At 39.1% G+C, this 26,421-nt stretch overlaps 1 protein-coding gene across 1 annotated transcript in view; it reads left to right on the top strand.

Annotated features, from left to right (window-relative positions):
* LOC118775372 (cell adhesion molecule 2-like) overlaps positions 1–23,368 on the top strand; it is a 316,581-nt gene extending 293,213 nt beyond the window's left edge. Inside the window, exons 6-10 of the mRNA XM_036525265.1 lie at positions 1,260–1,421; positions 1,584–1,674; positions 2,729–2,907; positions 21,113–21,235; positions 21,643–23,368. Of these exons, the coding sequence (XP_036381158.1) occupies positions 1,260–1,421; positions 1,584–1,674; positions 2,729–2,907; positions 21,113–21,235; positions 21,643–21,761 (674 nt within the window). The 3' untranslated portion in view covers positions 21,762–23,368. The remainder of the gene's footprint in view (positions 1–1,259; positions 1,422–1,583; positions 1,675–2,728; positions 2,908–21,112; positions 21,236–21,642) is intronic.
* The last annotated feature ends 3,053 nt before the right edge of the window (positions 23,369–26,421 follow it).

Here is a 26,421-nt window from a genome sequence, read left to right as displayed (position 1 = left end):
TTTGGTGTCATCAATAATTTAAGATGCACATATCAAAAATATATTGTGAAGTACTGTAGCTTCACTTTTGTCTTTTTGAGTAACATAAACCCACATATAACAAAACATTTCTTCCACAAATTACGTTTTGTAAATACAGGTTAGGAGAACTCAAATCCAAGTCAGCAGTCAAATGTCAACTCAATCTACTTTGATTAACTGAGACCGCTTGGAACTAAATTCAGCACACACAGTTCTATTGAGGGCCAAGGACTAAGAAACACCACTCAGAACCCTCTGTGGAGTTCAGCCAACTTACAGTAAATAGTGTGCCAAACCGCGATTCACAGGATCCCTGCTGCTTTCGATTCTGCAGGTGTACAGTATGCATAATACTTCACTGAGTACAAAATTGAGAGTGTTTATATGAAAGGAGTTGCCTCACAGTGTGGATAAGGGGAGAAAGTGGTATAAAGTTAGAAAAATCCCTAACTAAGGACATGATGTTGCAGTCTGCTTAATGCAGATGTCAAAAATGCTGATTTTCACAAACAACTGACTTCATGCTAAGGCGAGGAAAGATTTCCAGATTGACCAGAGGCCCGCTCAGAAATAAGGCTTATGTTCTGGTTAAGAAAAGAGAGGCAAAAGGGCAGGAACAGCTGAAATATAATCAATGCAGCTGCCAGAGACACTGTTTTTTGTTGTTTGTTTTTTTATTTTATTTTTTTTTTGAACAGGGGATAGGCATAAATGTCTGGAGTAGAAAGCTGTAAAACTGTAATACTGAAGTTACAGGGAAGCAAAGAAGAAACTTTTTCAGCCATTCTGAGGATATGCGGACCAAGATTAGCCTAGGATAGGATGCATGTATGTGTGCATCTTTACGCTTGAGGAAGAGCTTTAGAGAAACATAGTCATTCGGTCGCTCCAAACACAGCTGAGCTGAGGGGTTTTCACACTTGGCAGACATGGATATGTCTCGCATAATCCTCGATCTGTGTTTTCAGAAACAATGTCCTATCCTTCACAGTAGCCGCCTCACTGGCCGCTGATGCATTTTTGGCCGCCCTGAACAATGACAAGAACACAAAAAGTGTCACTTTTCTTTGTCATTCAACAGTCCTTGGAAACCTTGAAAAAAAACAAAACAAAACAAAACGGGACCATTTTCAGATTGCCGTCAATGCACAGACGCAGAGGTTATGTTGCATTTGGACCCCCCTGGCCGGTGTGAGATTAAAATGCGCTTTTTTGTTTGTGTTCCTGGGTTGCTGAAGGCGCCAAGGAGGTGAACGCCAGCGGGAAGACATTCACGGTCAGGAGCTCTCTGCAGCTGCAGGTGGACCGCAACGATGACGGCGTGGCGTACACCTGCCAGGTGGACCATGTGTCCCTGGCCTCCTCTCCACAGCAGGCCATTGAAGTCTTGGAGGTCCATTGTGAGTACTCTCCCCCTGTTGAGCAGTGTTTTCTGCATGGATTATTTAAAAGTGAAGGGAAAACTTCCTGTCCTCTTCTACGGTTCTAAACGCATTATCTTGATCAATGCCATTTTCTACTCCTTGTCTTGCACTCTTACTCTCTCTTTTTCTCCTCTTCAGATGCCCCACGTGTGGAGATTACACATTCCCTGACATTCCCACAGGAGGGACAGTACTTAAAACTGGAATGTGTGTCCAAAGGAAATCCTTCGTAAGTGGAAAAGCTATATCACTAATATTCCAGTTGCCAAGATTGAAGTTGAAGTTATTGCATTAACTGCAGTTAAAATTCACTTTAAATATTGAACAAGTGCTGTTTTGAGCTAGCTATATACTTTTCTGTTGCCAAGAACAGGTGGTGCACAATGTTTCTCAATTGGAATAAGTCAGCACTTGGAAATTATGCTATAAGGCTCTGGGTAGCTACAGACCATTTACCATGACACTCTCTTTCACTTCAAGTGAGTGTGTGAACCAGTAAACTTCTTTGTGTGGCCTGAGGATTGTCAGGATAGTGGATGCGCAGCAATATTCTGCATCTCCACAGTATACCCAACAGGCTGAATGGGATTTAAAAGTCAGTTGTTTTGGGTAGCTGAAAGCTGTCTTATGTAATGTATCTGTTAGCTTACAAAGTTGTCAATTTCAAACTGTAATTGTATGTTTCTACTGAAAGTATGTTACAGATGTAAAACTGTTTGCATGTTGTCGTGAAAATGATAAACTGAAAATAAAAAAAGAGAGAGGTTTTCTCATAGAAGTATTTGAAGTTAAAAGGCTGCCATGACTGATGTCTGTCTGAATGCTGTTGATGTATGTCCAGTTTACTCAAGGTCAAGGCTGCTACAGAATGGATAGGCATCCCTTGTATATGTGTGTAGTTATCTAAGTAATTCCTAAGAGTTCCTTGCCAGTCATGAACACAAGGTTCATGTCTTCCAGAGCCAGAAACCCTTGGTGAAGACAAAATATCTCCTTGTACTCATTAAAAAAATTGAACTCAATTGCCTCTTATGTGAGGCTCAAATGGCTTGATAATGGCATAAGCAAGAGGCACGCTGTATATTGATTTTACACAGTTTCGTTTCATATTCCCAGGGTCCAGATGTAAACCCAAGGTTCTCCCAAATTCAATTTTGAACGCTGAGTCTATGCTACTATCTATACTACAGCCTGGGTCCACAAAACCTACTAGATCTTGCTTTGCCTGAAGACCCTGCTTAACGTACGGACGCAATTCCCCTCTGCATGCATTTATTCCACAGACCTGACCCGGTGATATGGACGAAGGACGGAGGGGAGCTACCTGACCTGGACAGGATGATCGTGGAGGGCAGGGAACTGACCATCACTTCTCTAAACAAAACAGATAACGGCACATACCGCTGCGAAGCCAGCAACCACCTGGGCACCAGCAGCGCGGAATATGTGCTGTATGTGTACGGTGAGTTGGCGGAACCACGGTGCAGCTAAGGGAGCGATAATTCGGTTGCTGGAGAAGGAAGTGATTGGTCTGGCTCAGTGTCTGGATTTTTTTTCTTTACTTGCACCCTAAGAGTCCAGCAGAGTCCAGCTGTTCTGAGACCAGTTTATGCTTTTTGGATGAAGTCCTTTTTTCTTTCCTGAAGACAGTCACAGACAACAAAATATGAAGCATACAGTGATGTATTATGTGCTGTTCAATACCTCCACGAAACTGAGAGAAAAAGAGAGCAAATGAAACTTCAGGTATGGTACAGAAAACAGATGATCAGTTGCTGTGCTGTTGCTGCTGCTGTTGACAGCCTTTATTTAAAGGTAGCAATACTAATGAAAGACAGCTCACTTAGGAATATTTGAAATACGCACAAATGGAGAGTTTGGAGGAACCAACAAGTTGACATGAGTGGGAGGTTTGTTTGGGCCTCAAAGATCTTGGAAAATAATAGGATCTGGTCACGGAACTGTTTTCAAGATGTGTCATCTGTTCATAGATTGGTATTTGAAGGGCTTCCATACAGATGTCTTTTTTCTTTTGCATAAATCACATTTGAAGATTTCCATAATATGCATTGCAATATTGAGCAACCAGCTATGTTATAATAAAGTGGTATTGCACAAGAATCCATAGTATATCATGAATATTGACACAACTAGGCAGGCTTTTACAAAATCCATATTCACAAAATCCAAGATCCATATTTGGCTGAACTTAAGGTTAGCTGTTTAACTCTTAGAGTAGAAAGTCGTAAGACATACCAAATTTGATATACTGTTGATATATTAACGTTCCCAACAGTGTGTAATGATGCTGCTGAATTTGCTAGCTAGTAGCTACTGAACTAGCTAGTTAACAAATGGACTTTTGAAACATTGTTTATTTCAGAGTTGGAATGCTGGTTTACCATAAGAACTCTTTAATTCTCTTTGTTGTAACAATTACTGTGTACATAGTATAATGAACATTACTGAGATAAGTACCCAGGAGGTTGGTCTCTCCTCTTGCAACAGAGGGTACACACATTTAGATTTGGACAGACAAGATGTTAGCCCACTGTGTTATGATTATTTCCCTGGCTTGCAACCTTTCTTGGATTTGCTAGATATCTAGTAGTTACTCCATGAATATGATGAACGGTGGCTCAGCTATAGTTGTTTTTGGGCACTCATTTAATCAAAAAAACTTTAATCTGATCTCTCCTCTAATTTTTGTAGCTAGCTAAGTAGCCAACTACCTTAGCCTTAAGTTTACCCCACAGTGATTTTTAATGAGTGATGTTAAAATGATTTGCAAAAATCCCATATATCATATTGGGAATACCATCAAGATCAACAGGACCAACAGGAACAACAGATTGAAGCTAAATGTTTGCATGTTTGAAAGCATTAAATCTCTTCTGAGGAATGTGAGGTATCTTCATCTCAGATCTAGATGCCTTCTCAGGTCATATATTCAGTTTTATGGGCTTCACATTGAATGATATCAGACTGAGCTAAATAAAGAAGAGAATGTATTTTCAGTCATAGGACAGCACTCCCATGTCAATACCATTCTGTCTGACCACTCCATCTCCTACCAGATACACAACATATAACACATATACTGTGGCTTAGCCACAGAGTATGGTTAATTTGTGAGTTTTGCATCTACCTGCTTTCAGAACATTTTAAGCAGTCTGTAGATCATTTTAAAGAGCCACAGGCTCAAACTGAAAGGTTAGGTGGCACCAATTAAAAGTTTGTTTCATTATGTAATGGAGCTATGTATGGAGCCTGAGAGTGAAGAACCTTATAAACATCCCCTGCAGGGACTTCCAGAAAAGTTATGGAAGATCTTCACTGAACTAAGCTCACTTAATTGATATGACAACTTGTAATACCTAGGAAACCTCAAAAGCTTTTCTGTAATTCGTGTGCTTTCTCCAATGAGCTGAGCATCTGTGCAGAGCCTTAGCTTGGCCCAAAACGGAATGATCCTGCATCATATGTATTTGCAGAGGGTCACAGACAGGGGACCTTAAGAGCGAAAGCAGTCGAAGGCAGTGAAGAAGAGCCCCATTAACAATGACAGGAACTGCAGAAGTATATTTGGCTGTGGCAAGCTGATATTCATCAAGAGCACAAGACGTATTGACTGTGCTTGCCTCCACCATGAACCTAATTTGCTAATGACACAAGCGCTGAAAAGCAATAAATGTCATCTGGGGTTGCGCTGCCCGCCATTTATCACCATTTCCAATTTTAATTCCAATTTATTAAATGTATCCACGGAAAGGCTGGAATTAGGATGGGGGGGAATACATGATAAAGCACATATCCGCGGCTATAAGGGGTGATAAATAGTGTCATGGAATTAGACTTGGGACGTCAGCCTCATCTGTTAAAACAGCACGTTTTTAAATGGCAGTGTAATGTGCCAGCCTGGAGTGTACTGACTCACCCCATCTGAGGTATGTGAGGCAGGGAGTAGGACGTGATGCGTGGTCACATGACCTCTAAAAAGCAGCATGTACGACACCCACACCACACTTAGCACCCCAGCTGGAGGTGACAATTGACCACACCTCACACACAGCTGTCACTGAAAAAAGCGACACAAAATGGAGTTTTAAGGCCAACCTGAGGACAGAGGCACAGGCTCCCACCAACCCGTCTGCCCCCAGTGCCTTGTTATTCCAGCCACCTTCCTCAGTCTGACTCGAGGCAGTAAACAGAAATCTCACAGACGTTTCCACGTTTAAAAAAGGGTTCATTCTTGGGATGCTCACGCACTCTCAGGCTTCCCCACTGCTTCTTGCTCGAACGCCAGAACTTTTCCCTCGTCCTCTTGAGCACCTATTTCCTTCCCCCTCCTGAAGGGTCTAAAAGAAATTTAATTAGCACTTACGTCCCAGCGTGCGTGCAGCCTGGGCGTGTGGCTTCTCTCCTGCTTCTGAAAATGTCAGGTCACTGTAACAACAAGGCTAACAAAAGCACTTAATGATGTTGATGCTATAAAACTGACAACTTCCCTGTACAGAAAAGGTAATTAGGTGTCACAAAGTGAGAGCACTGTCTGAATTCATTACTGCCATTTCAAATGGCACTGCCGTTCTTTCCCTTCATCAGTGATTAACACACCTCTAAGCACTCCGCTGAAGCCCCCATAATTTTATTGAAATACGTTTTTTATTGCTCTTTGTCAATATGCACTTTTTACCTAAAAAAGCAGTTAACCACATGGTATCACAAACCACGTTTGAATTTGGTAAAGCAGTAAGAACAGAGTTTTTAATGAGGCCAGCATCAATTTAATTTTTTTTCATGCTCTCATAACCAAATGAGCAAAAGCTGTCAGTGAAACAGCAAAGAGGTTACTCTCCTCTGTTACATTCACAACTTTTAATAACATTCAGAGCCTCTGGTTTTGTTAACTGATGAAGTACTGCATCAAGCCAAAAAGAACTACGTCAAAAATGATTCTGTCTTTTGCACGTTCCTACATATGCAATATATTTCAGAGGAAAAGTATATGTTTTGCCACTTACAACTCTATAACCATAACTCACCCAGTAATATTGACTGTTTAGTATCACCGCTGGGATTATTTTCTCCTGGAAAATTCAATATATTATAAAACAAGCTTTTTTAGACTTTTAATCACTTTATTACTGATAAACCATAAACCCTTCATTATTGGCTACTGCGGCTTATTATTTGAATCATTTGTTCCATGTCATTTCGATGGTATTATTATTTTTTATATTTTATACAATTTATGTAGATGGTGTTGCACCCCCATTTAATTGTTTTGTTTCCTCAATAGTTCATTTACCTTTTTTCATATAGCAGTGTCTGGAATTTTAAATAACTCATCTGTCTATGTTACCCTCCATGCTGTCTGTGTTGAAGTCAGTAGAGTGAAAAGTGAAAGTAAGCCTTGATCTGCCTTATCTGCCATGGCTGAATCTTTTTTGTTTTAACTCTTCTACACGTTTTCTGTGCCCTTGTATGTTCGTAAAGTCTGTATGATTACCAAGTCTTAGCCCAGGCTGCACATGAGTACAGCACCTCAGTCATGGAGCAATAGAAAAAACAAAAATGAATTACTGAAATCAAGCCTAACTTCAGGGTGGTCTTCATTAATACAGCATTGACATAAACTCTGCGTCTGTATCCATTAATTAGACACAGTTTAGAACATTTGTGTTTAAGTTTGAGGCTTTTGCTTGTTGTCAAAGTTTTAAAGATGTTTTCTGTCTGTGAGACATGAAGGGCACAGACTAGTTCTACATCTTGAGGGTCAAGAACAGAAAAACAAGCCTTTCTGTGTCATATATGTGAGCCTTGTGTATGTATTGCATCTCCCTCCTCCCTTTCCTTTCCCTATTCATATTGATATGAATAAATATAAATAAATGTTGGGATTTCATTTTTATCTTTGTATGTTTATACATCCGTCTAGCCAGAGGGCAATTACCAGGTATTAAATGTATTTTTTTCATTATTATTTATGTAGGTTTTCTTGAACATGGAATGTTGTAGCAAATTCACGCTAAACATTTCACATGGCTGTGACATTATATTTTCCCATTCCTCTTTTAGTTGTACATGTTTGTATTTTAGTGTTTCTTTTATTCATTTGGATTGCATGAATGAAAGAAAAATTCAGTTTGTTTTTCATTATTGTCTTTCCTATTTTTTACCCTTTTTGTTTCTGTTTTGTTTGTTTGTCCTTTTTTCGTTGTCCGTTTGTTGTCTGTGGTCTCTGTCCCATTTGCCAGACGTCCCCACCACAAAGCCTCCATCTTCAACTTCCCCCTCTCAATCCGCCCTTCCAGACACCACCGCTTTCTTAGACACCCAAGCCACCCAACCTGCAGTCACCGGCATTGTGCGAGGTAGAGTACCGGCACCGCACGCACATCTTGTCCTCTCCCTCTCCCTTCTCTGGGGACTTGGAATGAATAGCACTGCCTCGTCCTCTTCCACTTTGAGGTGCTGTGCTGCCTCACTTGTCTGTCCTTTGTCCTCTCGCCCAGTGCTGCTGTCCTCTCTCCTAAAACACAGCTCGGGACAAAATGCTTCAGACCAAAGTGTGTTCAGACTTCAGCTGTCCATCAAAAAGATGTCTCCCTCTTCCTCTTTCACCTCCCTCATCCCCATTCCCTTCACTCCCAGTTTTCTATCTTTCCGTTAGCAGCAGACGGCAAGCATTTATATTTCCCAAAGATTTTTACATTCGGAGGTTAACTCAGGCTTTTCAGATTTTAAACCGCTTGTATACTCTGCAAGTTTCCCATTCACAGTACACTGAACTTACAATTCCTAATATTCTATTCTAATATGCTGAAGATAGTGTGAGAGTAGACTGTTTTGTCCCCTTTGAACTTCATAAGATAACTTCTGCTTTCATCAGAGGCATCAGTAGCAGCCAATGAACCCCAGCCAATAAACAGGGCATTGGTAAAGTAAGGGTTAAACCACAGATGGTGTACAAAGCTCTGAGTGATCCCAACACAGCACAGTACAACCAGGTGCTGTTTTGTTGAATAATGAGAAAGTGCAACATGACAAACAGACAAGCTTGTTGTGGGGGGGCATTAAACACTGCACAAATGCATGGTCCATTCAGTAATGGCATTTATTGGAATGTCTCTGTCAGTAAATTCATCTGTAGAGTGAACTTTGACCATTCCGGAAAAGTGCAGCTGAAATATGATTTCCCTATATACTGCGGGAACAATCAAGGTATCTCTTTATAGAAGTATGCTTTGACCTCAGAATATCTGTTTTAGAGATGGGGACAAAAGTGAATAGTGTTCGATATGTTTCCTGCAATGACAATACATTTCAAAGATGGCACTGTTGCTGCAGTATTTGTGCAGCTACTTGCCTAACATTTTTGAAATTTTTTTAAGTCTCTTGATAAATGCATCTACTAAAAAGAATAGTTGTAAAGGGAAAACGCAAAGGAAAAACTGTACTGTTTCCTTTTGGTTAAGGTCTTTTTGCCTTTCAGACCGAATTGTTCTCTGTAGGTGAAAGTAAAACAACAGTCATGAGGTGTTTACTCTGTGAATCAGAACACCTTTAACACAGTTTGTACTCTTTTTGTTATGCTGCTTTTATCACCAGAACATCAGGGGATTCTTTTTCATATCTAATCATAACAATACATTGTATGCTTTGGGATGGATGGTGTGATTTTCACCCCACATATGAATGATACATTAGTGACCCAGTTGCGTCTGATTTCCCCTCAGGATTAACGCTGCATATTTCCCAAGATACAGCTCCTCAGTGTTCCAGCACATCTCAGCAACTGCGATCTATACGGAAACCTCATTGGCTGTCAAGGGGCTGTGCCGCCCCGCCCGCGACGGTGAACGTAATAATTCTATCACACGGTTTTGTGAGGGCTAGACAATGTCACCAGAGCACTTTTGCCTGTGAAATCCGCCCAATGCATTTTTATGGCTTGCAAATTAGCTACGACCTTATGAAGCTGAAAGGTTGAATAAAGTACAAGGGTTTCTTAGAGTTTTAAAATATTTATGACTCACTTTTCATAATCAGCATGCGTCCGCTTCAGACCTTTGGCGACTGCGCCCAGAGAGCAATTTTCTTTTAAGGGACAATGATTAGTTATGCTTTACTGCGCGCCTTAGAAAAGACACTAAAAAAAATCTGTATATTCTGGGAGGGTTTTTTTTTTATAGCTGTCAGCTCTTCCCAGTATAAAAAAGAAAAGGAAAAAACAGACAACCTAGAGACACTTCTTTTCTAAAAAGGAAAGTGCCTAACTCAGAACTCTCACCAAATAGCCCTGAAACTGCTGAGCAGTATTTTTCAAAATTCATGTCCTCTATGGAGACTTTATTCACTATCTTTAATCTTGTTTAATTTCTGTAAATCAGGGACTCTGGGGAATGTTCTTCAGCAAAATGTTGAAAACATCTTTCCTTTGAAGGGTTTGCCCTTCCTGCTGTATCATTAATGAAGCAGTGCTGTTTTATCAAATTCCTCTTTTAAAAAAAGACAAAAAATAGAATCAGTGTGATAACAGTTTTTCTCTTTCCCACAGAAGGTATTGATGGTCTTCCATTTTATATATGTATATAGTCCTCTCAAAGCATCAACCGCCTTGAACAGCACTTCATTTGACAGCATGTATCTCAGCCATCTCTGCGTGTGGGAACATTATTATAGTCTCATTTCAACAGTGCAAATGTGCTGAATCCAACATCGACAACGATCTCTGGAGCAGGTTTCAGTGGAAAATGTATTGGCTGGCTCACTGTTTCTGGAGCCATTGGTGGTTTTCAGTTTGTGGGGCTTAAACAGCACTGATCAGATGAAAGCAGATTGGAAGCCGTCAGAAAGAGGAGTGCTGAGGAAGCATGCTGGCTAGGTGACTTCTGCGATGGGGCGCAGGCAATACCCCACCCCCCAGGGGACCACCACTACACACCCCACCTGATGCCTGGCAGCCTCAGATGACACAAATTGGAATAAAAGGTTTACAATGACGGCCTTCTGAAATGTAGTGACATCTCTGAAATCGGGGCTGTCACTCAGTCTCTGGCAAAGGCTGAGGAAGGCGGTGGTGGATGTGCACTTTGGGTGTGCAGTCAGGGACTGTGGCAATTACTCAATATGAGCCTGCCAGGGAACTTTAATAACCCCAAATTGTTTGTCAGTTTGAACTCAATGCGCTCTCTTTCACGAACGTCTTGTCCTGGTAAAGAATCCACTGAGATCCATTTGCAGGCTCTTATGTTTTGTTCCTTGTGCTGTTTGTCTTCCCATCCTGTACTGTTGGCTTAATTTGAACCTCCTCTATTTGCAAGCACTGTACACGCTCCACAGGAACCTCTGGGCCTGCCCTGCCTCTGTGTTTTGGCTGTACAGTAGTCTTCATATCTACAGAGTAAGAGCTAGTAAGAGCTACTTCATCCTCATGCTTTTTCATCATCGCACGGTCTTGTTATCCACATCGTTGGTCTTTGTGTATATATTCTCCTACTGCCTCTCTGTCATAGTGCTGCAGCACTACCTGGAGCCAAATCTCTTTGTTGATTTGTAATGCCCTTCTGTACTGAAGGATGGAAAAGCTTAGTACAACCTTCCAGATCCACCCACAACAAATACTAAATAGATTACACTGCACCACATAAGGTTATTATAAGGAAGCCATACACAAAGACAGCAACCATTAAAATGGGGCACAGAGGAAAGAACATTAATACATTTGTTGTGGGAAACAACACTGTGAGAGAGATCACAGAATCAGAAACAAATTACACCTCAATATCTCTGTAACTCCCCCCCTACAGTATACGCTGTGGAAGAACTAAGCACCGTAGACACACCATCGATATACACACTGTTATTACTGGTGATATTGATCAATACAAAAAAAAAAGTAATCCTAAAAGACTGGTGAACACAACACTGCCATGCCACAGAGAATACTATCAAGCTTTCAAAGGGGGAAAAAATAAACCTTTACTGCCTTGAGGATAAATTAGAGCAATATCAGGAAAGTTGGGGATTACTAGAGAAAATACCTCGAATCCTCTTAATATCCCTTACTGATATTCTGATCTGTGTTTAAGTTCTGCAGGTCAGCACATTTCACCACTCTCTTGCACTGCAATTCATCTGTTTAATCTTATACAAAGATTACAGAACAGTATACCTTGGATTTCTCGTGTCATTGCAAGACTGACAATATCACCACAATCTTTTTTTAGTAAGCAGTTTTCTGGTACTAAATAAATGGTTAAAAATAATATTTAATTACACACTGCCTTCACAACATATGTACTGCCTTCACTGCAGAAGGCTGTCTTCCTCTCTGAACCTTCCCTAGGTAGTGAGACTCAAAGCTTGTGTTCTATGGGAAATCAAAAGTAGAGCTCAGAAGTTACATAGAGCACATGTCAAACAGTAACTCGTACATGCCAGTACTGTTTCATGGGATTGTTATAAACACTGCTTTTATTTAATTAGTGTAAATTGTTAGAAGCCAGTGATGGAGCATTCAGTACGTTGGCAGGGCAAGTTGAGTACAGTACTTTTATTGTTACAGTGCAATAGAGAGTGGTTGGAGATGTACCTTTGTCATGGGAGCAAATTCAGATTTATTTAGGCCCCTTTTTGTTGTATCAGTAACCATAGTGAAAATCGTTTGTAGATATATAAAAGATATCCCTTATTTTTTAATCACATAGACCACAAGTCAAAAACCCCCAAATATTGTTAGGTCAGGAAAACCTTCTCTCAGTCACAGCATTAGAAATGGCTCATGACAATGGGATGATACTGGATGATATCGGAGGCTCTGCGTGTGAACACTTTATAGTATTGTAACAGCTGAGAAACACCCTTGCATGGAAGCTTTCTCCATCCTTTCCACTGAACTCAATTTACAACTTTCCCCCACCCGCTTTCATAAAACTTTTTTGGTAGAATTTGACACAGATTGGTGTTTTGTCTTTGGTTTTATCAGGACAAAACACCTGACAAAGTCAAGGCTGATGTCTTTGTTCAACCACGGCTCATTTCTTTCTGCCTGTTAAAAATCAAGTGGGTTTTCCCGTGAGGAATTTCAAACAATATCCGTTTTAATATTATTGATTCAGTTTTAATGGAAGGGCTGAGTATAACATTGTAATCAAGGCTTAGCTAATGAAGGGAGTAGACTGACTCGGCTGTATAGTTCTGACCAAGACATCTCTAGGGGGGTGGGTAAATATTGAGACAAGAGACCTGAGTGCCCCCACCCCCCTTCTCTTACAGCAAAGAGAGGCACTGGAGAAATTAAAAAGTAATATAAAAATCTTTTTTTACTTAGTCATGGAGAGCAGTTATTGATGAGCTGTCACATTAAGTTGGCATCGTGAAAGAATTATGGCAACAATTTGAAATAAAGCACACCAAAAAAAATGATCATTAAAATCCTGGAGTGCAGTATGAATTACATATAATAGTCCCTTTATTCATTAAATTTGAATGGCGAAAGACACTTTAAGTAATCTTTTGGAAGCAGGCGGCGAGGTGGTCTAATTTTACTCATGTCCAAGTTTTTTCTTTTTTATTCATTTTTACACCAGAGACGTTCAGTATCAAGATGATGTAATCCCTCCGTGGGCAGCAAGTCTCCCTGCGAAATGTAGATCAGGGGCGCTTATTAGATTGTTTTATTATTACTGTTGTGCGTATGTGCCGAACAGCAGCCAACACTCATATTTGTTTTAGGTTAAATAATTCAGCCACTCAGCGGGACTGCAGCCTCCCACCAGACTCCCTATTTTTAACAATTAGAGGCTGTAATTTGTTTTTAAATCTAATTAAACCACTCTGACCCACAGCACGTTCCCCCCTGTGCATTTTGCTTTAAATCAGTCTTGACTGTCCAGGGCACGTAAATCAGTTCATTATTTATGCAGCTCCGTGATGTGATTTGCCATGGAGAGCAAGGCCTTACAGAGAACTGCTGTACCGGGAGCCACATGGAATGGAGTTAACATGTTTTTCTCAGTTACCTTTTAGATTTTGGTGGGTCATGGGGGGAGGAGTGTAGCCCACGTGACAGGATTTTGGCACAGAGTGACCATCTTTTAGATCTCTTTGTCTTGGCAGCTCCTCACTTTTTCCATTAGATACAAATTGCTGAATTTTCAATTCCAGCGGAAAATTGGTGTAATTTACTTATTGAACCGTCTAGTCAGTAAATTTAGCTTTGTCTCTTTTTTTTGGTTTGATGATGTGAATCATTTTAAGTTGCCTGTCGAATTTCTTGCCTTCCATCCCCCCATCTCCCTCCTACTGCCTTCTCTATACCTTCCACCTTCTGAGCTGTGGTATGATATCAGTATTGGTTTTTTTCTGCAACAAGGCATGGCACTGTTCAGCAGTGTGCCAGGAAATCAGTGCATCTGCCTAAGACTTATGCCTGATATCTACTGAACTGAATTTGGTAGTGTGCTCTTCCGTTGTGGACCATTTATGGCATCTTGCTTTTGACCTGGTGTGGTACACAGGCTCTCCAGTTGTCTGACCCAACTCTGAGAAGCCTTGACCTTGGCCCACCATGCATAGAAACTGCTGTTGAAAAAAAAGTATTGCTGTCTGGTGTGACATATAAACAGTGCAGACTGACATCTTGAATCTAAATATCAAAAGAGCATGATGAGACCAAGTTCACATTTGGCCTAGGAGTACCTAGGAATCTTGCGGAATTTCCGTTTTGTCTCTGTAGATGATGGATTAAAAAGACTAAATGGACAGCACACTTCCTTTCACCTCAAATGTCATCTGGTTTGTCTTTTGCCTGAGATATTAATTTATAATTGAGATTGTACATTATATAATAACTCACTTAATAAGATCAGTTGTCCACCTCTTTGTGCTTCTCAATCATGTTTATGTTTTTAGAATGTTTTTATAACTACAAAACAGAAACACACGTGAAACAGAAACATGCATGATTATGAATGTGTAAATATATAGTTATTATTTATTAGTTCATTATACTTTCCTGACTCCTTAATTGTTTGGTCCAGGAAATATTCAGGGAAATATTTTAAATCTTATGATTGAAAGTCATTTTCCAAGAAGTTATTAAAATGCTCAGTTTAGCAACATGTATAATTTAGAGCCACCCACACCATACACACAATGCCACTCTCCTTCAACTAACAAAGTAGACTAGTATTCCTGTCAATGGATCAAAATAACTTTTTTCCCCATTACGTACAACACTTCACAAAGTCTTTAAAGGTGTTCATTCAAATGCATCAAAGATCACAGCAGCAATAATCTCCCAGCAATTGTGGTCCGCAGTCATGGCAGGCATGCAAAGTGGATGCTTTGCATTAATATTAATATTCACCTTGACATACCCCATACAAAGGGAGTGAAGTAAGGACCTGTTCACTCCCACACATGGTCGTCTGGGCCTCACGTGATCACAGACGCTTCCACAAAACAAGGCTTTCTTTTTCCCTTCATCCTTTTATCTATGAGAAAGAAGCCGATTAGCGTATGAAGGGAGGGAGTAGTGTAGCTCTTGAAAAAAATACCCCTGAGCTGTCTGTGATGAGGGTGCGCATGCTTTCAAAGGAGGTGGAAACGAGAAACAATTCAGACACATACAAGAGGGAAAATATTATAGAAATACAAATGTAATGGATATCTATGGGCAAGTAGACATGTACACAGTCAGAACAACGTTGTCTGAACACATATAATTCATTATGGAAGAATCGGAATGCTAGGACAGAGGACGAGGGCATACATATTAAAAGAGGAATTTGCATGCACACTCCAATGTTAAATCATACAGAGAGGAATGTCTCTGGCCTTATTAAAAGATAATGTGTTCTGGAGCACAAGAAATGTATCACCTCTTTTTTTTCTGCTCCGCTGAGCTGCTGTCTCTTCAGAGGCAGCACTGATGAATTCTGTCAATCTGTGGCACATGAAATGCACGTTTTTTATACAGTATATAAGGGTAGACAAAATAATGGAAATACCAAACGCCAAATAATATGCGACTCTTTGCAAGTTTTGAACTGTTACAGAGATTGAATGGTATTTACATTTGGTGATTAGGAAGGCCATGAAATGAGTTTGACTTCATCCTGGTGTACGTGAAACCACTCTTGAATTCACTGTAGCAGTATGTATGGGGGGGGGGGGGGTTATGGAATATGGTAATAGCTTGAGGAAGCAATATTTACACCACAGGGTCCACCTGATTGCCTGAAATGGATTCGTACTCCTTGGCCATTCTCCCATACAGAGTAATAATCAGAACCCATGACTTCCACAAGATGGCTGCCCATACCATAACAGATCTAACATCATGTTTAACAGTTGGGAACAAGCAATATGGGTTGAAGGCCGCATCTTTTTCCAAACGTAAAGCCATTCAACTGTAGGAAACACTAAAATATGACTCATTGGACCATATTACTTTCTTTCCACTCCTCAGAAGTTGAAGTTTTGTGCTCATAACACTAGTTATGTGTTGCGCATTGGCTTTGGTTATAAGCAGTTTTCAAATAGCAGCCCTACCATACATGTCATCTTTGTGAATGGTACAATGTAATGTTTTTGTTGAGACTGTCTCATGGTAATGTAGATTCAGATCTGTGGCTATTTTGAGACCGTTGTTTTGGGGTTTTTTTAGCAACCATCCTGTTCAGTGTTCCTCTATTCCTGTCGGTGAGTTTTGGCCAAGTGTTCCTCTTTACTGATGCAGTTTTCCCTTTTTTAGGTATGTGTAGCAGTATCCCTTGGCACTTTAAATAATTTTGCCCTTTCTGTGATTGATGCACTAACTGTTTGTCCTCTTTCAAGATCTGTTACATTTGTTATGTCGCTTTAGAGCTCACTTAATAAAGTGTTGATTTAAAAACATATGGTACAGTTAACATATGGTATAGCAGAAGCATATTGGTAACAGAAACATTGGTAGTTAGTATCAACATTAATATGTGGATGTGTGTGTGTGTATATATATATATATATATATATATATATATATATGTATACTGTGTGTATATATATTATATATACTGTGTGTGTGTATATATACATACACACACACACTGTGGGAAACTGTGTATATATACACACAGTTTCCCACAGTATCAGCCCAACAAGCCCCAAAGAGCATGGTGCGGAATACTGAAATACTCTCCATTATTCATATCAATCATTTGAACCCGAGAAATTACTTTTCATATTATTTTTATTGTTATCCGTTGTGGTTCTTGAGTGTAGAGAAAGTCAATAGATTTGCCCCGGGCAATTTTACCGGGCAGTCCAGTTACAAGATGGTTATGAATAGCCTGGGTTGGAGATATCCAATTATAAAAACATCGGAGCATTTGCCCAGGGTAACACACAATAATGTGAAGGGTCATTGAAATATTAATATTGAATAGGAACAAGTTGTGCTTGAGGCAGCTCGTGACACATTTTCTGTTCCTTTGACTTAGCTGATCCTTCTGTCTCTCACATTGTTATTGTTTTGGTCTGGAATCATTCATTTGTTTATTGAAATGAATTATGGTATACAAGGTTCCTTGATTACAATGGGATTTCATATCCAAGCTTGCGCGACACATTCTCTCAGTACGGCTGTGGTGCTGCAGCAATGTAATAACGTGGTTGCAATGTCATAGAAACGGCACAGCGTTATGCTGCAACCATGGTATTGTCACACAGAAATAAATCGAGTTGATGGAAATGCTGCATTAAGATGCAACACAGGGATAGGAGTGGGGAAACTGCGGCAACACCCCCACAGATATAATGCTTTAAACCAATTTGGAAATTATCCCTGGTTTTGAATTGCACTCTGGCCTTGAGCTTTCTCACACTGTTGCTACGCTGGTTGATATGGTAATTACAGTCACTGATCAAAATGGTCCTACAGCATAAAGTCTGGGGATAAAACGTGTGCCACCGCTGCTGCGATACGCACTGTCAATTACAATGCGTCTCTACCAGCGGAAGTTAATAAACTAACAGAGCTGAAAACAGCATGGAAATCGGGAACATAATTTGAATCCCATTTGGAAACCTGCCCACGTGTGAGAACGGCGTTTTTTTTTTCTGCGTCAGGGAAAATTTCAAAGCCGACGAGTTGCGAGGTGCTTTTAGAAACCCATGTTCTGAGCTGTAGGAAAAAAGGGGAGAGGGGAGAACAGTGAAGGTGAAAAAGGCATTTGAAACCTCTGACAGATTCAGCGTTGTTTACAACAGATGGTTAAATTGGAAGATTAGGGAGAAGGGGGATTGAGAAGGGAAGGGCCCCCACGGGCAAAGAGATCATAGTCTGAGAAGGAAAGATCACAAGTGCTTTACCATGTAGTGTCCTGTTCAAAGGAAGGATTCCCCAGGGTACCATGTGGTGGGTGGGGCTAGGTTGACACATGAGCTATGAAGCCCTCCTGGGAAACTGCTGTGGAATTGTTATAAACTGAGTTGCATATATAAAATAAACTGAAATAGAATAAACACAAAGCATACACAATAAATATGTATAAGTGTGTCTTATTCTTATTCTTTTGGAATTAGATATGTGTATACATGCGTAAACATACTGTGTGGCCGTATTTCATTATTCTATGTGCTGTTTTTGGGTTGGCTGTTACTGTGGAAATATGGTGGTTGTATTTACGTATATTTCATATGTTGCCAATTATGCAGGCATTTAGCCAGATAGATAGATAGGTAAATATCTTTATATATCTGTACTGTATAATCTTTATGTATTTATGTCCTTTGTCATATTTCAAGTTATATGTTTGTCAATTTATATCAATTTATTGTATATCGCTGTTTAGCACATCTCCATATATGGGCACACTAATGGCGTGTGGATGTACTGTATCCACCGGCGCTTGTGCTACCGGGCAGCGCGGACAGGCTAGCTTGTTCTCTAGGTCCAGCTGTGACAGTGCGAGATGTGCAACATGCTCTGCCCTGCTCGATCAACCGCCACAGCTCAGAGGTCGTAGCTTTCCGTCTGAACGCTCCCCCTCGGACTCGCTCCACCGGCCATGGAGAGCGGACGCATGTTTCGCTGGCACGAGGACAGGAAACTCTGCGTGGGGGGGGGGAGGGTGGGGTGCCCCATCACATCACCTCTGGGGACTCTAGGCAGATCAGTTTTATAGGTCTCTTGTTTTCATGTGCATGCAGTCTTTCATTTCAGCATGCTAAAGTTCAGTAGTGTGGTGTGTTTTGTAATTTGTGATGTGATTTGATTGCAAGGTACAATAGCAGGCTAGATGTCTGAGTAGGGAATTTGCTGTTGTACGCATAAGCAAAAAGGTACCTGAATTGTAAATATCTAGCAGTAATATGGCAGAATGTAACTGACGTATGTTACACTGCATGAGGGCATCTGATATGTTAATCAATAACAATGATGATAATAATCTCTGATCAGGACCTTGTTTGATTCTGTGACCATGTAGAGAAAGAGTTCTCTTACTTCTCTCGCTTTACATTTCATTGTTTCATTGCTGCCTGTATTTTTAAGAAATAAATCAGTGCAGAATGTTTCGAGCCATCATTGCAAAGTACTATTCATCACAGATTTGATATGCTCATGTGACTGTTTCTAATTAAAGCATGTGATCTTGCATGTTCAGCCATTTTCAGAAACCGGTTTAATGGAGTCATAATGCACCTCTTCTTCAGCATGGCTGATGAAGAATCATAGTTTCCCCAAAGCTTCCCAGAATCATTAGATCTCATCTCATGTTCCCTTGTGCTTGAATGAGGTTTGATTTAATAACGTTGCCTGAAAATGCAGGAGAATGGGAGTGCCTTTAAAAGCCAGCTCTGTCACTGCTTCAGGTCCAGGAAAAACCACAGTGTCCCTTAATCGTGCTGGCTAGTGTGGATGCATTGGCTCTATGTCGTCCAAGATGCATCCGAGTCTAGTATGGACTGTGTTGCTTGTTGTGAGGTCAGGATATAGTAGGCTGCAGCAGCAGAGAGTCATTTAAGTATGACCATAAATTTGGTTTAACATGGGGGGTATTTTAGTGCCTTCTTTATAACAATTGGAGAGATATTACATATCCAAACATTCCTATGCCTTACCATGCCCCCATGTGTGTTAAAACAGCTGTCCAAAAATAAAAATCTGCTATATATCTGAATATTGAAAGCATTATTAACTAATGCATTTTAAAAGATGGACCAGATATCTAGCAAGCAAAAGCACATTTTCTCAAATATGGTTTAGACAGCAGGAGAAAACTCTTTGTCTGTTTACCAACTTGACTTCCCATGTCACAAATCTAATTAAGAGAAATCCTTTCGAAAAAAGCTTGTTTTTCACTGTAATTGACCATGTACGTATCAGAGCACTTGTAGCTTTATCCAGACACATTCAGCTCTTTCGCTCCTTTTTTCTCTCCCTTTTTAATTTTGCAGTAAAATGAAGTTATTCATGTGTCAGAATAATTTCTCTTTACAGCTGTCCACATGGTTGTACGCTGATCTGTTGCTATGTGACACACTTCTTTTTATCAGCTTTATTTATATCAGTTGTTCTTACCCAGCTTTGGCACTGAGTTTTTTGACTTTTTTGAACAGTTTTAAACTATAATTACAGAACAGAATTCATAGCAGGATGTGATATTGACCCTGTGGTGGCTAATGAAGACATTTCTAATTTAAGTATGGAAGGCATACATATAATACAAATGTAATCAAATTAAATATTCATATTTTAACCTTATTTAAAGAAATTCACATTTTTAGACCCATTGCTGCCCGTTATTTGGGAGTATTGCCTTGCAGTATGTTTACACCCTAAATACTGGGCATGAAGTGAATATCATCACTTACAGCCAAAGAAAACTCATAACTCCTTTGTTAAAATAAAGATTAGAGCATCACGGTAAAAGTACAGGCTGAGAAAACACACCAACATCCATAGTCTAAGCATTACCACATTATATTTGCCAGTTACATGGTTTGTCTCTGTAAGAAAATTTCAGAAAGAGTCACAGAACAACGTGGAACAGTCACAGGTGAAGTAATGCATGTCCCAACAGAGGCCATTCCCTCTGTAAATTGGGGAGGAGAGATGAGGGGAGAATACAGTGATCATGCTGTTCCCAACTCCCCTGTTGCCACTAGGACCTGACCCAGGGGGGCATGGTTGCAAGACAGAAGGATTCATTCACGGCTCAGTTACGGTGCTAGCAAAAGTCAGGGACCCAAGCGTAGTTTTTCTGTTTTGTTTTGTTTTTGTAATCGGAAATGTTTCTCTGTTTGTATTTATCTCCTTTCCATTTAATGATTTATTTATTTTCCTTCACGGTTGTCTCGTTCAACTGCTTAAAACTCAGGAACTTCAGGGGGCTGCTAAATAATTCAACTTCTCCCTCTGATTTTTTATTTATTTATTATTTTTTTTTTTTACTGTCCTCTATGATTCAGACTGCTTTGTGCTTACTTTCTCGCTCGGAGTATCATCACAGCTGCTTTGGGTTTTCATTATTTTCTCGTAAATATTCTGCACTGACTGCGGGAAGCATAATGTGATGAAATGACAGTGTCTCTGGCTGTTTATCAGAAGGAAATGATATCTCCTCTCTCTCACACACGCTGTTTCTTTCTCTCTGTCTCTTGCGCTAAAGATCCCAACGCATTCGAACAGAACGGACCTGACCATGCACTAATTGGAGGAGTTGTCGCTGTGGTTGTCTTTGTCACCTTGTGTTTGATAATTGTGCTGGGGCGATATCTGGCAAGACACAAAGGTATGACCTCTGCCAAGCAAGAACTCTCTGTCTGACATATGTTTACTAGACATAATCCTGTAAATTTTAAGAAACATTAGAGAATAAAGGGGTAGATACAATTCAAGCCTTGACAACCAAATTATTTAAATCAACTTTAATCAAAAAATTGACAAAGTAAAAATTACATACATTTGCAATAATCATCCTGTAAGAAATAACATAAAATTCCTTAAATCATTTGAATGATTTTTTTAGTTATTTATTAAAATCAGTGATTGGTTCCACATCTCATGCTGTAAACAACCACGTAAAAAAACCCAGTGCATACCATGACTGCCGTAAGTCTGTATTGCATTTCAAGTACCTGGGAGTTTTTTTCATCTAAACTAGGATAAAAGTCACATGATTTTTTTTTTTCTTCACAGGAACGTACCTGACGAATGAGGCAAAAGGAGCAGATGATGCCCCAGATGCAGACACGGCGATCATAAACGCCGAGGGGAACCACGCACACGCAGAGGAAAAGAAGGAGTACTTCATTTAGACTGGGGCGCGCCTCTGCATCTCCTCCTTACGCCATGTAGGAAACCGGCAGACAGCAGAAGTGCAGTCTTACTTCAGTCCCATTGATGTTGGCCTTTTCTCTTCTTTACTTTTTGTCCTATTTTATTATTTTTAATTATGTTTTTTAATCAACTCAATTATGTTACAGTGGATGGTTTTTACAAGCAACTAGCTGCGGAAGATGTCACCTTTTCTATGTCTTTCTCTGAAATGAAACCCTCCAGAACCATTTAGACCATTCTAACCCCCCTGCCCCGAGCCACCCAAGCACCCCACATTTACACAGTGCCTAAATATACAGACATCCATTGAATTGCAGTCAATGCCTTCATTTATGTAACTGACAATGTAACTGGTTGCTTGCTTTTTACTTTATTATTATTATTATTATTATTATTATTATTAGGGAGGATTATTAACAAGATGAGCTCTCCCATTAAACAGCTGTTCACATTAGAAGTTGCCCCTCACTCTGTTCCTAAGTCTGTCTGTCACACTGTATTACCTTCTGCAGCTACTTTCGCACAGACTACTGACATTCACGGTAGACTTGGCGTCTTTTATTTCAGCATATGGAAATATTCTGCAATGCCAATAAAAATGGCTTTGGAAAAAAAAAGGAATTTGAAAAAGGAATATCTGTGTGGGACTTAAGAAGTGTTCGATATGAATAAAGTGAAAATGGATTCAGTGAAAATTGTGAAATGGAATGTACAATTAATAGGTTGTGAATGTTGTTTGTGTTCATATCAGTATTTGAAAAGTTGTCAGTTGTTGGTAAGAAAATGTAGCTCAACTGCAGTATGCATCACCACCGGAAACAACCATGAATCCACAAGGAAAGGGGGAAACTCAAATAAATGTAAACATCTGGACACCCCTCCAAAAAGAAAAAAACTAGCACAATCAATATGTTATGCTGATGTGTATTACATTTTTTGCATTATAATTCCTTTCCTCGTTTTGTCTGTATATTCCTGCACTGTTTAGCTTTGACAGAGCTAACACCTGATGTATTTGTTCTCCTAATGTTGCTGTGAATCAGCAGCAGGTGACAGTAGCTGAGTCTCCATATATACATCTTCAGTGATTACTGTCAAGCTAAAGCCACCTGGACAGCCCCTGTAGCTTTTACACATACTACTTATCTAAAAAGCTTTGAGCAGCTAAAGCAGGAGGACTTGGATCCTCCCTCCATTAGTCTGTGTGGGGCCATTGGTGTTGGTCTGAAAAAAATATGCATTTGTAAACAAAGATAAATATTTAAGTCAACATGTTCACAGATTGGGTTTAGCTTGAGCCATGAATGTCGTTTCAAAATGCCACTATTACGACCGTGTTTCCGCCAACCTTGTGATAACGTTATGTGTTAGCTGGGATAAGCTTTTTTCCCTCATAGTTTGATAAAAAATAAATAAATTACAAAAAAATCCAAAAGCACAAAACGATTATATGGAGATACAGTATTGCTTTGCCAACCAGTGGACTGTCTCAGGATTCAAAGCTGAGTCTAATGTGGTATTTACGCTATACAAACTGACAGAAAGAAATTGGCTCACCCTGACTCAAAAAAAGAAAAAACATATCCTTGGGTTATTCAAAATATATGGTAAATGGAAGCTTAAAGTGTTTTTTTTTTTAAGAAAAATGTCTTTTCTTTTTGTTTATATAATGAATAAGCTCCCTTGTTAATACAGCTGTATATTACATCTGCTAAATGTGGTTACTAGTGAAAAATGTTGTTAGACTTTGGGATCCCTCATACCTTAAATTTGTATATTAGCCAATTTATCTATTGAAAAAGTCCATAAATCTTTTCAATCTGTCATCTGTCACAGCTAATATTAAAAAAAGAACATGAAAAAATGTGTTTTCTTTCAGCACAAGGCATGTATATACTGTGTAAGTACTAAAATTTGAAAATTTCTTGATTTTTAATTCACCATTTGTTTTAATTGGGTTATTTCATTTCAATACCTTTGACAGCCACAATGAAAACATGTTCATCTCTTAATTTCAGGTGGTAGTAACATGCGTACCCTCTGGTATGCATGCAAGTGAAACACAGCTGAGAGGTTTCTTCAAAGATTCTTGATATTTGATAACTCATTCCAGTTGTGTTAGGTCAAAACACCTTAACATAACAAAAGATAACATAAGTAAGCTTACAACAGTCTTTTGCAAGGGCCAGGCATTCTTGGACACCTGTAACTGTCATATGAAGTATGATTACCACTTGTCATATGCATTTGGTGAAACTGTATTATTATTATTATTATTATTATTATTATTATGATTATTATATCTCAAGCTTTAAGATTCCAAATAGTAATAAATCTCTTTCAGTATGATTTTAATGTTTAAAATACAAATGGTCAAATTGTTGATTAATTTAATTGTGATTTACTTTCCTTTTTATAATGTTTTATAATATACTAGTACATGTACTGTATACGCACTCTAGCTTGTGGTGGCCCATGACAAGTGAATGCAGGAAGCTGAAAACCACTGTGTGATCATTGTTTGTTCCAACAGCACTTTGTAACGATTATGATGTGGGGGTCAATTCATAGTAATAAACTTACATGAGGTTTGGTGACACACAGTGTCACACAAAACATAGGCAGTTGAAATCTTACTACACCCAGTACCAACTTGTACAAATAGGAAGAACATTTGAGAGAGAGATTTTGTGCATTTAATACAAATTCTGAATATGGTTTGTCATGGGCATTGGGGTCTGTGAATTGTAAGATGCATATACGGTCTGAATGTGGCTTCATGGTTTCAGGCCTCCCCTTCTTCTGTGTTATGGGTTGCCATGGATACTAGTTGTATTCACTTCTCCTCTTCAACATTCTGAATTTCAAACAATAAAAAGGTTACCTTTGTTTGTTGGGAAAGAATAATTTTTCCGAGGTAAAAAAGATTAGTCATTAACTAGATCCTTATGAAGTTCAGAGGTCTTACCTAAATGTATTTCACTCGAAGTCAAAGTCATTAATAATATTGTATCAGAATAAATCAAGCAGCTTCAATATAACAGTCACCATGATTGCCTTTGTGTTTGCAGCAAACAGTGTTGATGGCATGCCGAACAGCAGGTCTCCCACTGAATAATCACCAGTCTCTCTTTGCCATGTCAGAGAAGAGCAAACAAAGCACTCACAACACAGCTGATACAGTGTTCATACATTCATTTTTATATATTTTAATACTTTTTTCTTATGTTTTGATTAATAGCTTTTATATCGCTGTATTTAGTATTTTTAATTGTTAATTTTTGCATTATTTGGAATATGTAAAGTCTGTGTGATTTCAGTGTAAGTAATTTTATGCCACTGTAAAATGGAAGAAATTCAATAAGGCTGGAGCTTAAAATGCACAAAAAGCAACATATATTCTGCCCTGCCCAACTAAGTCTATACTCACATCAGTGTACTGGCAGGGTGTTGTATTTAAAGAGGCTGCTAGAGGCTGCTAGTTTCATCCAGAAAGAGGAATTGAGGACTCGGACGTGGTCAAATGTTTTACAAGACTGTGAAGTTTTTTAATGGCAAAAGCTGTCACTGGTCATGCAATGCAGCCAATTGAAGACAATTATTGTCAAGCACAGAATGCTGAATCTCCAAAATATGTGACCTGTCATTGAAAATGATTACAAGATAAGGACCAACTATGAAAATATCTCATGGATTTTGAGGGCTTCTCTGATTATCCCAATATATCCACAATACTTCACACTTTTTAAATTTAGGCTCCTGTTCAATTTAATTGCAATGTGTTTTTCTTTAATCTGAGTAATGAATATAAGGTTTTACTTCCCCCCCAGATTGCATATAGAATACACAGCACACATACACACGCAAAGAAGTGTGGTAAAAGAGGTTTTATTATTCCTGTCACCACCACATCATCACATCACCACATGATCTTATATTAATGTAAGTATAAGTAACATTCTTGCTTTGTTTACTGTACACACTCTTGTTTGTTGCATAACTTAACTTAGATTTAAGAGGCTTTAATTTCACATTAAATAGGAAAAAACTGCACCAAAACTGCACAATCTTGAATGTTGGAATCACAAATGTTTTAGGCAGCCATTGTCTGCATGTTCATTCATTTTTTTTTCAATTGTTTGCTCAATACCTGCAGTTTAATTATATATCATTCTTTTGATCAGCCTGGAAGTATCAAGCTGAAGTTGGCCATCATGTTCAGTTTGAATGAACAGGAAACCTTTATGCATATCGGCAAAGTTAATACGCTTTTTCTGAGGAAGGAAAAGTAACCAGGCAACCACACATTAAAAAATAATAACTAAAAACAAGAAGAAAGATACATATTAGACAGAAGGAAAATATGACTCCTCCTATGTTTGGATGGTTTGGTGTTTTTCTGTTTTTTTTTTTTTTTTTGGTTTCTTTTCTTTTAGTTTTGGTTTCTTTTTTCCACTGTCTTTTTTTGTCTTTGTTACAGTTAAAACTGGTTGCATGATGTCAGCAGTAATGCATTTTAAATACAAGTTGTTCTGTTTTAGATAAAAGACTGTGTGGAAGCAATGAAAAAAATGCATTTCATACCTCCTCAAAATATCAGTATTAACAGAATTTTATTCCCATATTGCTAGGAAAAAT

The sequence above is a fragment of the Megalops cyprinoides genome, chromosome 3, assembly GCF_013368585.1.
Source record: "Megalops cyprinoides isolate fMegCyp1 chromosome 3, fMegCyp1.pri, whole genome shotgun sequence".
NCBI lineage: Eukaryota > Metazoa > Chordata > Actinopteri > Elopiformes > Megalopidae > Megalops > Megalops cyprinoides.
Note: the sequence above shows the minus strand (reverse complement) of the source record. Positions and strands in the feature narration are given on the sequence as shown.